Source organism: Acomys russatus, chromosome 25 (assembly GCF_903995435.1).
Source record: "Acomys russatus chromosome 25, mAcoRus1.1, whole genome shotgun sequence".
NCBI classification, from domain to species: Eukaryota; Metazoa; Chordata; class Mammalia; order Rodentia; family Muridae; genus Acomys; species Acomys russatus.
The window spans coordinates 52,645,777-52,661,352 of NC_067161.1; the positions used below are offsets into that span (position 1 = coordinate 52,645,777).

At 46.0% G+C, this 15,576-nt stretch overlaps 3 protein-coding genes across 3 annotated transcripts in view; 1 reads left to right on the forward strand and 2 right to left on the reverse strand.

The window, feature by feature from the left end:
- The window catches only part of Kiaa0753 (KIAA0753 ortholog), a 48,141-nt gene extending 39,138 nt beyond the window's left edge, over positions 1–9,003 (reverse strand). The window contains exons 1-3 of the mRNA XM_051167306.1: positions 8,606–9,003; positions 7,372–7,517; positions 1,985–2,579 (exon numbers count right to left, since the gene is read on the reverse strand). Of these exons, the coding sequence (XP_051023263.1) occupies positions 1,985–2,579; positions 7,372–7,464 (688 nt within the window). The 5' untranslated portion in view covers positions 7,465–7,517; positions 8,606–9,003. The remainder of the gene's footprint in view (positions 1–1,984; positions 2,580–7,371; positions 7,518–8,605) is intronic.
- A 134-nt stretch (positions 9,004–9,137) lies between these two features.
- LOC127208703 (collagen alpha-2(I) chain) lies at positions 9,138–12,622 on the reverse strand. Its single transcript, XM_051168231.1, has one exon. It carries the CDS (start codon positions 12,269–12,271, stop codon positions 9,383–9,385), a length of 2,889 nt encoding a protein of 962 aa, XP_051024188.1. The 5' UTR covers positions 12,272–12,622; the 3' UTR covers positions 9,138–9,382.
- A 410-nt stretch (positions 12,623–13,032) lies between these two features.
- Txndc17 (thioredoxin domain containing 17) lies at positions 13,033–15,015 on the forward strand. The gene is made up of 4 exons (XM_051168232.1): positions 13,033–13,200; positions 13,638–13,719; positions 14,111–14,186; positions 14,795–15,015. Exons 1-4 carry the CDS (start codon positions 13,056–13,058, stop codon positions 14,861–14,863), a joined length of 372 nt encoding a protein of 123 aa, XP_051024189.1. The 5' UTR covers positions 13,033–13,055; the 3' UTR covers positions 14,864–15,015.
- The last annotated feature ends 561 nt before the right edge of the window (positions 15,016–15,576 follow it).

The following is a 15,576-nucleotide window of genomic DNA, read 5'->3' on the forward strand; positions in this document are numbered from 1 at the left end:
AAAAACCACACACAGAGATGCTAAGCACTTAATGGAGTAATAACTGAAGATCTCGAGTCTCACTAAGGAAATGAAAAGGCTGGCTTAGTGGATTTAACTTCCAACAGCCGAAGCTAGGACTGCGTGAGTGCCCTGTGTATGTACTCAGGGACAGAAGGGACAGGGAGATGCTAGCAAGCTCTCCTATGCACCACAAGTCACTGAAACAAATCCCACTGGACGGCAACTTCACTGTCTCAAAACTCTTTTATATTGAGCCAAAATTCACAATGCTTCCTCTTATTTAAAAAAATCTTTATTGGACTATTTTCATGTTAAATGAGATCATGGTAAATTCTTTCTCTAGCACACTAAAATAGAGTTGTTAAAAATCATTTGAGTGTCTAAGCCTTCACCTATGTGTCAAGAAGCACACCCTTATACACACTGGCTCTCCACAATTTTTTAAATATTAGCTCAGACCGTTTCTGGAAGACTACCTAGAGGAGAGCCAATCTATCCATTTATTCTAGACTACTGTTTCCAAATATATTTACAGAATTTTCTTTTACAAAACTCTTAGCAGACAAGTTTGATCAAAGTGGTACTTTGCTCCTGTAAGTATATTCTGAGTTTGATTTTCTCAATTGTTTCACATGAGAGAGGTGGGCTGAAATGCAGCTTGGCAGTATAGCACTTACCAAGTACATGTGGGTTAAGTTCTAGCACCAGTTGAAAAACAAAAACAAAAACTAACAAAAAACAAACAAAAAACAAGAACAAAAAGGCAATTAGACTGCTTTAAAAAGGCAAAACTTTGAAGCCAGAAGTACAAATCCAGGTAGATGTCACATGGGAGCCTCTAGGGCAAACTACTGCTGCTCTCTTTGGGATACATAGTGGGGTGAAATCCAAGTTCACATACCTGTGAGAACAGAAACAGGACTGGTTTAGGCAGGGTTTTGTTTTGTTTTGTTTTCAAGATGGGGTTTTTCTATGTAGCCTTGGCTGCTCTGGACTCACTCTGTAGACCAGGCTGGCCGTAGGCAGGGTTTTTAACTCTTCACCCTGAAGGTGATTCTAACGCAACCAGCTGGAGTGGGGCGCAGGCTTCTGAGCACAGAAACGGAAACTGTGTATCACATGTCTCCTAGTCCTTGGCCTTGTCAGGACAATGCTGTTACAGTTACCAAGTGCTGGTGACCCACTGAAATATTCAAGTAAACAAAGGAAGCCAGATCAGCCTTCTTGCAGGGCTTCCAAAGCTCAGCTCTCAAAGTCCTGGTCTCAGACCAGATCACCACAGCAGACCTGGGAACTTTGTTCCTGGGAGCTTGGCTTCTACCTAAAGCAAGTGGCAGCATCATGCCACAGACTGACACCAAGGGATATCATGAGAAATAAACCACAACGCTTCTGGAGTGTTCTGTGGAGATGTTCTGAACCACGTACGATGCTCAGGCATTGTATGATATGCTCATTAGGAAGACTGACAAGAGACACATTCTGGCTGTGTGTGTGTGTGTGTGTGTGTGTGTGTGTGTGTGTGTGTCCGCACACATGCATGCAAGTCTTCCTATCTCCTATCCAGCCACGTCCTCTGTGTGTAGTTTTATCTTGTGTCAGCCAACAGGTACATTATAAGGGATTTATATACTTTTTTCTAACATGCATATAATGTATATGTCTATCTTTTAATTAAACTTTAAAAGCAAAATATAATTTTAAACTATGTACTATCCTAGCCCAATAGCTCTGTTTGCTACACAACTCTTCATGCTCCGCTGTCTAAGAGCTAGGCTTGATGTCCTGTTTATTGACTATACTAACCCTGCTCTCCATTCTTGAATCTATTAGTTCCCGAGGAAATGCTAGGTCCACAAGATTACTAAGTACTGTGAAAATGGTATATGATGATTATATTTCTTCCCTTCAATCCTGTGGTCAGATATGAAGCATCCCACACCATGGCATCTCATCAAATGAAGAACTGAGTGGTTCTCACCTTTTTTAGTTACGGCTTCTATTTTATGGAGACAACTGCTCAGCTCCTTTCGGAGTCGCTGAACTTCTAGCAGGCCTTTCTGTTCCCACAGGTTTTTGTGCTCCTCTATCCTGGGTTGTGGCTGAAGTCCTGGATCGTGGGTAGGTGGTGAATTTGGCACAGTAAGATCTGACTGTCCTGGATGCGGTGCGTACACATACACCTTGGCGCCTGAACTGGAAATGCTTACTTTGGACGGCTGGTGGCTGCAATGACAGACACCCTGACTCTTTGAGTCCTTCCTTTCCACTTTAGTGTGTACACATTTGTGAGAGCTATGGGGCTGACTTCTGAGATGATCTTTCATGTGTTCTTCAAACTGTCTTCGTTTTACATCTCTTTTGGCAAGGTGGACAGCATAGCTAAGCCTTTCTTCCGATATGACAGAAAATGAGACAGAACTGCTCAAGTCATTTCCAGCTTTAAAATCCAAGTCTTTACAATGATACAATTCATTGTATGGGTGTTTTAGTTTTTCAATTTTAATCGCATGTGGGCAAGAGTATCGAACTGCCAAATTGCTGGGATGTGTAGGCACATTCCTATTAAACTGCAGCTGGTTCAAGAAATAAACAAAAGTAAGCTCACGTTAGAAAAATAACATTGCACAGCTGACACACACACAGACATACTCTCTCCACTGCCTAATATGTCACCCAGGAGACTGTTTGCATGAAGAGGGATTTTTCTGGAGTGGCCACAGAACCAGACACCTGCACACATCACGACAAGGTTCTGCACTAAGTCACCCAGTCCTGCCGTAACAGCCTTCCACCCGGTGACAGAATGCTGGGCCCTCCTATAAAGGCTACTTAGAAAGCTTCATGCAACAGCCAGTAAGTTCTTCAACTCTCAATCATAGATCCATTCTGTTTCAGAATGTCAAAATCTAGCAGGACACAAAGACCCTGGATCAGAGCTTCCCACATCAGCACATACCTCACAGCAGCCCAAGCCCTGGATGCCATCCCCAGGTCTTCGGAGATTTTCATCTGGTCATTACGTTTTACCCTGTATCCACATAAGCACTTTGCTCAAAACAGTCCAGTTACCCAGACGTAGAAGAGTTAAGTTCCTACCAGATTTCATCATCCCAGACAGCCTGATGGTGTTCTACATTTAAACAAACATGCTTCCACATTCCTGGTGCTTTTAAAGAACTATTTCCATGGTTACGTTTTCTAATCTTCAAAAAGCAGCCGTTTAGCCTAAGCTACAATTGTATTGAACAGTTAGATTGTTCTAGTTTTTCTACTAACAGGTACAGGTGTGTGTTTAAGATCTTGTTTTGTTTTTCCGCCTTTACATTATTTTCTTAGGTTAAGTAATGTGCTCTAGGATTATCAGATCAAGGGAAATAAATAATTCAGACTTCAAAGGGCCTAACTACTAAATGAAAGTAATGGAGTCCATGTCACTGAATCCAGTGGCCCCAATCTCAGAATACCGTAATTGGGAGATCTCCCCAGCACTCACAGTAAGTGTGGTCAAGTAACACAGAAACAATAAAACTTCAGGAACTTCTGTGGGGGAGGTGGGTAACAAAGGAGCAGGAAAAAACCAAACAACAACAACAACAAAAACACCTGAAAGGTGCAGAGATTAAAAAGACCAGTAAGTGAAATCTGTACCCTATCTGGAGAAAGCCTTTCCTGTAAACATAATTCAATATCCTAAGAATCTAATACACATGCTGGGAGGGGATGAGCTGATGAACTCCTCTTTAATGTGAACACGGGAAAAGCTTCTCTGACCTATGATTCAAAATTCATGTGTAATAAAAGTATCTCTGACACGGAGAGTGAAACAATACATGACTGATAAATGTGACTACATTAAAAGGAATTCTTAGCCGTACAGTGGTGGTGCACTATTTAATCCCGGCACTTGGGAAGCAGAGGCAGGCGGGTCTCTTGAGTTCAAGATCAGCCTGGTCTACAGAGCGAGTTCCATGACAGCCAGGACTACATAGAGAAACCCTATCTTAGAAAAAAAATTCAATAAATAAATAAATGAAATTTCTTTGAAATATTTCTCCCTGGTTAAGAACCAACAAATACACAAGCACACAAATAAAAGCCCCAATAAGCCAAGCATTAGTAGTGCACACCTTTAATGCCAGGGGGAAGCAGAGGCAGGGATCTCTGTGAGTTCTGGCCGGTCTACATAGTGAACTCCAGGACAGGCAAGGCTACATAGAGAAACCTTGTCTCAAAAAAACAAAACAAAAACAAACAAACAAACAAATAAATAAAAAGCAAGAGCTGAAAAACTGGAAGAAAATATTATTTGCAAATACAAAGGACTCCATATGTGTGTATGTGTTAACTGGGGGTTGGGGGAGGGGGGCCCCCTGCAGCGTGAAGAGATAAGAGTGAAAACCCAGTGCAGAATGAATTCCTCAACCTGGATCAGACTTCGGGGAGTCTAATGCCAGGTAGTGGTTCATTGTCAACATATTTAAAACATAGTACAATTTGGGGAAAGGTTTCCAGGCAGCAATCAGTCCAATTCCAAGTGCACAATAAAGCTTAAGGTGTGACTATATAGAAACTCTTTTACTAAGCAAGTGTGACCATGAGAGTTCTACAGCTAAAAGTACATGTGGCATCTCTGTTGCAGGATATTTGATCCCATTGTGAACCCCAAGATTGGAAACTGTAAAATCCCGTTTCTACCTGTGGAATGGCTCAGCGCTAACACACACCTTTAATCCAAGAGCTAAATAAAGTCAACCCTAGGTCAAGAGCTGGAGCAAGTAACCAGCTGACAGGAATTAAGCAGAAAGGAGGGTCTTTGAGTTAAAGGGTATTTAATACAACATGGAGAAGAAGGAGTTTTTGGCTTTTGGCTTTTTCCTCTGGGATGTCAGCTGAGTAGGAAGGTCAGCAGGGTGCTTTCTCTGCCTCCCTGAGCTAGCAGGTTAACTTTACTTAATCCCTTTACAGAAAGCACTTGGATTAAAGGTGTATGCTAGGGCTGAGCCATTCCACAACTAGAAACAGGTTTTTCCAGTTCACAATCTTGGGGTTCACAATGGGCTCAAATATCCTGCTATGCATCTCCCCTAAGGATGAGTAGTGGTCTAGGGAGGGAAGAATGTGGAATAACCATTCTGGGGAATTTGGGTGAAGTCTGCCTCCACATATAGCAAACAGGTCAGCAGGCTGTTAACAAAATCCACTCTCAGCCTTCTGGGTGGGATGCAGGTGTCAATTTTATCTTCTCCATTGTGGAGACACCCCGTGTGATGAACACTTCTGGTTCTCTTCGGGCTCCAATGGGAGTACAAGGACCTTGGTGTCCCTAACAACTGAGGTTAAAAAACAAACAAACAACCCACAGTGGGCTGGAGAGATGGCTCAGTAGTCAAGTGTGCTTAGTGTTCTTGCAGAGGACTCTGAATCCGGTCCCAGCACCCACATTAGGTGGCAGGTCACAACTGCCTGTAACTCCAGTTCCAGGGGATTCTAAGCTTGTGGACCTCGACAGACACCTACACTCATGTGCACATATCCATATGCCTGTGTACATTCATATAATTAAACATTTTTAAATCTTTAAAAAGTGTTCATCAATATAAAAAAAAATTGTGAAATTCCACAAGATAAAAGAGTACAGCACTTCATGCCTTTGGTAAGATTATGAGGAAATATATTATCATAGAATAATGCACATAAATCTACATAGGCACACACACATTTTTTTCTTAAACACAGGAGATGGGAAAGACAGAAGAGATGAAAGAACGAACATGGGAAGAGGAAGAGAGAAGAGAGAGAGAGAAAGTGGGGAAGAGAGGGGAGAGATATGAATGTGCACTGGGCACAGGCACACTGTTTTCTGGGGCAACTTGGCAATACTCAGCTACTTTTGACTCAGCAGTCCAATATCATTGCTGGGATACTATGCACTTTCACTTCCAACTGTACAGCTATATAAAGGCTCACTTTCTAGTATATGGTTTAAAATTGCCAATTACTGAAATCAACCAACAGGCCCATATAGGGTTGGTCATGGAATAAACTTTGGGACAGCCGCAGAACAGTGTTAGAAATGTTAGACACGAGGATGTCTCTAGAAACAGCACTAGGAACTGGCGTGGGGAGATTTCTTGGAAAATAAGGCTGGAAAGAATAGCTGCAATATTAAGAAAAAAAAAGTGCCATAAGAATACATGTAAGTATCTGGTTCTTATGGCAAAAGGAATAAGACAAAGAGAAATGGGAGTTAATGAGGTTAGTTATCCATAGGGTATGAGTGGGAACAGGAAGGAAAGAACAGAAGGACAACCAGGGGGAGGACAACACTTTCCTGAATATACCTGTTCGCACAGGTTTGCACTGGAATGGCATGAATACATGTGAATGTTCCACATACCCCAGGGAGGGACGGGGGTGGGTGTGGGTGCAATAAAGACAACAGAAAACCTAGAAAGGAATAGCAACCGAAAACAATAAAACAAAACCAACCAACCACACTAAAAAATGAGAGTGGAAATAAAATTTAACCTATAACACTTTTTTTGGTTTTTGTTTTTCTGAGACAGGGTTTCTCTGTGTAGCCTTGACTGTCCTGGACTCACTTTGTAGACCTGGCTGGCCTCTAACTCACCGAGATCCATCTGCCTCTGCCTCCCCAAGTGCTGAGATTACAGGTGTACGCCACTGCGCCCAGCTTTAACCTGTAACTTTAAACACATCCTTTGGACTACCACCATCAGACACATGAGGCACTTTAACAGCTGCTTGTGGGTAAGAATATCAGGCTTCCCACTCTGGCCTAGAGGGGTCCAGCGCCCTCTTCTGGCTTCTGTAGGAACCCTTGCACACACATGTGCACATACATTCAGACAGATAGACACATAGGTTTTTAAGTAATTTTCTTAAGTGTGATAATGGTAAAACTAGGAAAGAAAACTCATTTTTAAAGTGTTCTGAAATATTTAAATGAAAGTATCACTATTTGTACCTTCTTTTGGAATGCTTATACACAACCTTAGAGACAGATAGTTGAGCAGACAGAAAATGGGGCAAATTACTAACAACTACTAAATCTAGAAAATGACTTCAAAATGTTCGATGTCTTTTTATTTTTCAACTTTTCTTTATATTTAAAATGTTTTGTAGGGCTGGAGAGATGGCTCAGGGCTTAAGAGCACTGGCTGTTCTTCCAAAGGTCCTGAGTTCAATTCCCAGCAACCACATGGTGGCTCATAACCATCTATAATGAGATTTGTTTCCCTCATCTGGCTCTAGAGTACAGGCAGAACACTGTACACATAATAAATAAACAAATCTTTTTAAAATGTTATGTAATATTTATCTGAAGGAAAACAGCAAAACAACCTGGGTCTGAAGATTTCTGGGGTCACTCATCCCATCTCGTTGGATACTGGATGCCAGATGAACACAGGGAGAAGCTGGCTGGCTTGGTCCCATCACATCAGGTAATCAAGAACATCAGTGACAGCCTAGTCACCAGGCAAATCTTCCTTAAATGAAACATGTCTAAAATTAAACAGTGCAACTAACTTCAAACAACAGATTAAGCACCCCACAATCCCATGCATATATAGCAACATTCCAGAGTAAACCCACAGTAACCTCATGCAAGAACGACTGCTTAGAAAGAGGTCTACGTCTTGTGTTGGAGTTTGGTCTGGTTCTATGCATTCAAATGCTAAAGTAATGGCCCCCAAGATATGACTGCAGCTCATGTACACCAAGTGATGCTGTGTTAATATTGCTAGCCAATGTTCTCTGACTTGTTAAATAAAGTTTCTGGCAGCCTATAACTGGACAGACGAGAAGTAGGCATAGCTTAAGTACCTGGGCTTGGGGTCAGAGAGGGACCATGACAGGGGGCAGAGAAGGAGGTCACCATGGGGCATTATGGACCATGAGCATGTGGCCATGAAGGCCGGCCTGATGAAACAGAAGCACCCCAGGAATTAACAATTATGGCAAGTAACTTGGGGTACATTGCTGGGAAATAGCAAAATAGCTTAGCGAGTTAATATCTGCCCACTTATTGAACCTTAATACTTTTATAATTCTAAAAAGTCTCTGTCTCAATTATTTGGGAACTGAGATAGAGAATCCCTCTGGAATATAATATCCCATCCATAACTTCTTGCATTTATAAAAAGCAACCACTTTTGAAACTTTCATTTTCAAAAGAAAAGGGAGCCACTATTTTAATGATAATCTCAGGCCATTTTCATTTTAAATCCCAAGGGTCTACAGTAAGAAATTAGTTGTTAAGACAAAATATTGTTTTGTGATCAGTTTCATAAACACGCTGTACATAAATAAATCCTAATGAAATGTGTTCCTCTGTTAAGTAGCTCAGATGATATTCCGAGCGAGTCTAAATAAAGCTAGGGTCTAACCAGCGAGCAGGCTAGCTCCCCCATCACCCCCACTCTGGACACACTCACAATGAGTCCACAGTTGCTGAGGAACCGAGGAAGCGGTAAGGAGATACCCCCTCATCCTTCTCTCTAGTCTGAAGATTTTAACATACTTGAATGGCCCTGCCACTCAGGGGTTAACCACGTTGTCACACATAGTCACTTACCTATTTCATGGCCTGAGCCTCAGCTTCCCAGCTAGACAAGGCTCCTTGAGAACTCAGGGTCTTTCTTGTCTTACTCTTTTATTTCCCACAATCAGTACTTTGAACACAGTGAACAATTAACTCAACATGGTCGCATTAAGCAATTTCCCAAGAAATGCTAAGGTTTAAACACACTGGGGAATTTGTCCTTTCAAAGAACCCTATAGTAAATCAATCAGGAAATTCAAGGTCAAGAGGAAAAACCTAGCTTAAAATTTTTTAAAGCAAATCTGAAGTTTACAGCCTGGATCCTCTTAAAGGCAGATGCATTTGCAGGAACACAAAGACAGCTGTACAAGATCCCTTGTTTCTAAGCTACAGAGACAGGATCCAAGGAGCAGATGGGAGGCACACGGGTAAGGCAATGCCAGCTGGCCTGCCAACACCACAGGGCTGGAGCTGAAGCCACAGAATGAGCTGCAGAGTTGGGGCTGTACACCTCAGGTCACCAATCTCACACACACACACACACACACACACACACAAAACACACACAAACACAAGTCCAGGGACGCCCACCCCACACCATTCCGCTGTAAAAAATCCTGGGACAGGCCTCCTTGTAATGCATTCCCCATCTTTCTAAAAGTCTCCCTGTGACATCACCACAAAGTATCTCTCCAGGAATCATAAGGTCCCGACACATCCCACTTCCTTCACCTATGCCCAAGACAAATGGTTACCCAACCTCTTTCCCCCCCAGAACCCCAGGACATCTTCCAATTGCTTTCTATACATCTACTGGAAGGTGCCTCTCAACCCGCCCTCCTCCCTCTCCCCCAAATCATCCTCTCTCACTCTAGCTTCAGGAACCCCTTCCACAACTCTCTGGCCACTCCCCTGCAGGTCAGCTCTGAAATGGCCAAGACCCACGTCCTCCCTTGAAACTGCTGCCCCAGCTGTTCTCACTGCAGATACCCTGGGCACAGTCTCACAGGCTGTTTCCTCCCCCGAAAGCCTTGGACTGCCCCACATCCTGGCACCAAGCTCATGGGTATAAGACACCCCCACAGCCTGGCCCCTCCCTGCAAGCCCCAGGATCCCTCTACTCACTGTTTCCTCCCTTGATGCCCTTACTCCTTCCATGGACTGTCCCCTTGCCACTGTCATGTCATAGTCACCTTCATTTGCTTCCTCTCGAGGGGACTCAGTCACCCACACTGCAGCAGGTACACACCCAACCACAGGAACCCCAACAGCTGTAAGCACCTCCTGATGCAAAGCCCCCCTCATCGCCTCAGAAAATGTCCCACTGTTTCTCCTCCACAGATCAGAGGCACTATCAGAGCCTGCTTCCCTCTCAAGCTTAGGGACTCTGCGGACAGCAGGCGCCTCGGCCATTTGTCTTCTTTGCCATATCTCTGAGCTTTCTCCACCGCCACTGTCTACCACCCGGTGAGGCCCAAAGAGCCCAGAAGCTGTGGGCACTCCCACAGTTGTGGCAGTTCTAGCAGTCCCAGGCACTGGGGCAGACTGTCTTCTTTGTAAACCCTCACAGAGTGTCTCATCCACTGTGAACTCAGGCAGCCCTACGGTCATGGATACGCATGTCGGTGGCCTGCCTCCTACTGAGTCTGAGGCACTCCTAGATCCAGTGTGCTCCCACACAGAACTAGATGCCCTGGGAGCCACGCCCACACCAGCTGGAGATACCCCTGCAGTCACAGGTATACCTGCAGCCTGTCTCCTTCCTGACATGCCAGAGAAACCTCTGGAGTCAGCCTCTACCTCCAGAGAACCAGGCACTTGAGGAGCCATGGGAACCCCAATAGCTGGTCTCCTTCCCCATGAGCCTGGAAGGGCCCTAGACTCAGCATCCTCTACCATAGATGAACATTCCTCAGGAGCCATGGGCCCCGCAGAGGCAATGTAAGGTCTTTCTGACAGGTCCACACCATCTGTAGAGCTGCTTTCCTGACATACACACAAGGTGGCAGCAGGCACACCCAGAGCTGAGGGTGCTCCTGGGGCACACCTGAGCTTTGGCCTCACAACTGCCTCCATCAATTCCACAGCCCGCCTCCTACCACATGGACATGAAAGAACCCCACAACTGGCATCCTGATCCACAGCCCCAGGTATCCCTAAAGCTGCAGGCCCCTGAGCCTCTTGCTCCCTCATGACCTGCCCCCTCTCCCACAGGCTTAGGAGACTCCCACTGTGTGTCTCCTCCATAGCTGGTCCTGGTAATGGCTCAGCCAGAGGAGGCCCCAAAGCCTGCTGCCTCTCCCACAGGCCTGAAACATCACAGCCGGCTTCTTCCCAATCTCCTGATACCACCACAGTCTGCATGCTCGGCAGCTGTCCTGTTCCCCACCATCCTGGAGCACGTGCATCGTCCGACTCCTTCCCCAAAGCCCTGGGTGCTCCCACTGCCTGTTCTATACCCCATAGCCCCGTGGCACCTTGAGAACCTGTCTCCTGCTCCTCAGAGGCAGACAACCCTGCAGCCTGAGCAGCTCCCCACGGCCCTGGGTCAGTTCCACATCTAGCTCCGTCTTCTCTAGGACAAGACACTCCCACAGGCTGTGCCATGGCCCTAGAACCTGTATCTTCCACCTCTTGTCTCCTTTGCCACAACTCCAGCCCCCTTTGGGGGGTAGTTTCATCTTCCATAGCCCTGGGAAGTACCATCAAGGCATCAGAAGCCCCTACAATCTGCCCCCTTTCCCATAACATATGCCCATATACAGGTTCTTCCTCCAGAGCTCCAGAACCCTGCACTGAATGCCCCTTGCGACACAGACCTGGGGCACCCCCACATCCCCTCACTTCTCCCTCTGTGGGTCTTTTCAAGGCCTCAGAACATCCTATGGCCTCAGGCACCCCCATAGCTTGTCTCTTTTCCCAAGGGCCCATGGCAGCACAGCTTATCTTCTCCACTACCCCAGGTCCACCCACAGCAGGAGGTGTCTTCCCAGCTTGTCCCTGCCTACATAAGATGGAGACTCTCTCACAACCTGCCCCTATTTCCCTAGCACAGGGCAGTCCTGAGGCCCTGGGGAATGCCCTAGCACGTCCTCTCACCCAGGGCCCTGTGACACCACCTTGGCTCGTCTCTAACCAGGAAGCTCGCCCGGGAAGGCCCTTTTCGACTGGCCCCTCTCCCGCAGGAACAGGATGGAGCTCCACTCTGCTTCCTCCCCAGCATCCTGAAGCTACCCTCATAGCCTGCACCTTCAACCACAGTTCCAGGATGCTCTCATGGCCAAGTGTTCTGCGACGACCTTTCCTCTCACAGCTTGGTGGACTCCCACCGTCTGGCTCCTCCTTGTCAGATCGAGTCACCCACACAGACCCAGCAGGTCCAACCACCTCGGGCTCTCCCAGAGCCCCGTTCACCCACACTGCCCTGGTGTCCACTGCTGCCTCAACCGAGCCTGAAGTCCCTGGTATCCCAAAGGCCTTGTTCATCCCAGTGGGTACTGCGGGCTCCGTAGTCCTTCTCCCCCAAGGCCGCCTACCATCCTCCGGCCTCCCTCCGCTTGCACAGCGCACTCCCCGCACTGAAGACCTCGCTCGGCGCCTTACTCCATAGCCTCGGAACATCCTTACATTCCACCTCCTAGCCCACGGGGACCAAACACCCCGCCACGACCTGCCCGCCCCCACACAACGAGCCGGCATCTTCGCTGCCAGCGTACACCCGCGCAGCCAGGGCAAGGGCCCCGTGCCGGGCTCCGCAGCTCCTTTCCACAACGCAACCTCGGGCACGCTGTCTTTGCACCTGTTCCCCTAGACAGCGTGTCCAGCAAACGCAAGTACAACACTCGGATCCGGCCCTCGCTGCCTTTCTGTCTCGCAGCTCTCTCCGTACCCCCGCCCAGTCCCGGACGCCGCCCCCAGCCCCGGCCCCCCCTAAAGTCTGACAAATATAAAGGTAATTGAAGGGGCGGAGCTGCAAGACAAGCCGAGGGCAAGGTCTCTACTCACTTGTCCCCTCTACCTAATGCAGCTTCCCAGAATCCCCCTAACTCCCGCCCGAGCCTACCTGGCCTGGGCGCGGTGACCAGAAGACAGGCAGGCGACCACAAGCTAGGCCTCGCTTCCGGCCTCTAGTCCAGTCGCCATAGCAACAGGCGCGGGGTGGCTTGGGAGCCGTTGAGCTTCCTGAGCCATATGAGAATCAAAGTGGTAAACCGCGATGGGTTTTGCAGTTATTGTCCATGCGGCCAGGGTGAGGACCAGACCAGGTCAGAAGTCTGTATGTCCGTAGGGAGCTGGCGCCAAAAAGAAACTTCAGCAGACCAAATGGACGGTCCTAGCGAGTTATGGCCATCCTAGGCTCCCGTAGCACCACAACGCTCCGGCTGTACCGCCCACCCGGAAACTTGTTCACGCCCTACTTGGGCCCCGCCTTGAGCGGCCGGACCCTAAGGCACCTCCCGCTCTCCACTCTGGACTTGTACCCATGGCCACCTTCGAGGAGGTGAGCGTGTCCGGCTTCGAGGAGTTCGATAAGGTTCTGAAGGACCACCAGGGCAAGACCATTTTCGCCTACTTCAGCGGTTCTAAGGATGCGGAAGGGAAGAGCTGGTGTCCAGACTGCGTGGAAGGTGAGGCGGGGACTGCGTGGGTGGCTGGCCTTGGAGGGCGGGAAGGAGGGCCCTGCTGACGCCAGCAAGTGGGGCTGTAGTGGCGGAGACCGTGGTCCCGTAGTCCCGAGGAAGAGTTTGAGCTCCAACCCAAGGCTGGCCCTCGTTTTTATCATGGACTCAGATCTTGGAACCTGGTTCTTTAAAATTCTCAGTTCTCCAAATGATTAGTGTCTTATGAGAAAAACCGGACTCCATGTGTGCTTTCTGGCGTTCTGGGTGTGTCTTAAGGACAATCAGGACTAGGACTTGGTGAATCACGAGTCCAGAAGAGAACACCGGACTGTTAGATCCTCGGTCTTAGAGCGGGTTAAAGTTTACTAAGACTGGAGAGAGGGGATAGCAGGGCGCAGGCTATCTCAGTTGATGTATAATTGCTTTTTAACTTTTTTAAATAGCTGAGCCAGTCGTTCGAGAGGGGCTGAAGCATATTACTGAAGACTGTGTATTCATCTACTGCCAAGTAGGAGACAGAGCTTAGTAAGTGACCATGTATACCGTATGTCCAGACATGAACTAGATTATTAAAACGTTGGGTGGAAAGGAACTCAGGTAATTGCTCAGGCTGTGTTTTAGGTAATGCCTGATAAGCGAAACAATTAAGAGTTATTGAATTCAACTTTAACATGTATGCTCAGCCACATATCATCAATGAATTTGGTCTGGAATAAGTTCAGAATTCTATTGACTTTACATTTGTTTTTATCTCCGTGACACTTTAAATGTAAAATTTGCAGAGGGCAATACATAAGTTACAGTCCACAAGCAGTTTAAATGTTAACAAAAGCAATGATTACCGGTATACTAAATAAAGATCAACTATTGAGTAAACTAAGCAGTATTTTTCATTAACTCTTTCCTTTTGGAACAGCTGGAAAGACCCAAATAATGACTTCAGACAAAAACTGAAATTAACTGCAGTGCCTACATTACTTAAATATGGTACAGTAAGTATCTGCTTTTATGTTGTGGCTATAATGTCGTTAAAACTCAAGTTGTTTTTTAGAATCGTTTGAAAAGATCTGACATTTAATTTCCAAAATTACATTATGGTTCAGAAACACACAAGTTGGTGCCTGTTCCTCTGCCAATCCCACTGAACTATTAATAATGAAGATGTTAGTGTCTGGGGTGTAGTTTTCAGCCACTTTTAAGATTCTGTATTCAAAAGTTGACTCATTCTGGAAAGCACCTGTGTCAATTTTCTCTAAATCCATTTTTCAGGCTTAAAAGGGCTCTCCCTTTATTTCAACCCTGCCCCTAGAATCCTAAGTTAAAGAGTTGAAAGAGATGTACTGGGCTTGCTGTCTCTTGTTTTCAGTCTATGGGGCTTCCTGGTATGAATGAAATTAAGGCCCTTGAGGCCAAGTGTTTTATTGAGTCATCTTAAGACAAGTATCTTGACTATTTAATAAAGCTTGTTACAACTAGTTGATAGTTTCTGATGGCGTAATTTCCGTATTCAAAAATTTGTCAAAGTAGAATTTACTCCACTCCTGGTAACATTCATAGCAGTAGTAAAAACTTGCTTGCTTTTTTTTTTTTTTTAAACCAGCCTCAAAAACTTGTGGAGTCTGAGTGCCTTCAGGCCAACCTCGTGGAGATGATCTTCTCTGAAGATTAAGATTTGAGGATCTTCCCAGGCAGTGGTGGCGCACGCCTTTAATCCCAGCACTTGGGAGCTAGAAGCAAGGATCTTTGAGTTCCAGGCCAGCCTGGTCTGCAGAGCTAGTTCCAGGACAGCCAGGGCTACACAGAGAAACTCTGTCTGGAAAACAAAATTGATTGCAATTGTGTCTTGATTTCTTGGTTTGCTTAAAAGAAGCCACATACTTGCTTTGAATTGACAAGTCAATTATGTTAGAATCAGTCTAAACAATAAAGAATTAAAATACAAACCTCCAATTAGCTTTCTAACACATGTCTATCTAAAAGATTTGAATAAAATAGGTCTTCAGTATGGCCACAGTAAGTAGCTCAGAGGAAATATTGCGGATAAAAAAAATCTGCAGCAATTAGGATCTATTTCCTTAAATTCTGTGTATGTGCAGAACCCTTTTCTGCTTTTGAAATGAATTTCACTAAACCATCTAGGAAAGACACATGGAATTCATAGGCTTAATTCAGGCAGTTTTGTTTCACAAATGTCTAAAATGTGATTCTCTTGAGGTGACACAGTCTTGTTCTCCTAGCCCCAGGCAAGCTACTGTCTAAATCTCAATTTCTTCAAATGAGAATTGGGTTAGGCATAGTTACACCCACCTGTAACCTTACCACTTCAGAGGCTAAAGCAAGAGGATCACAAGTTTGGGGTGAGGGTGGACTACAGACCCAGAC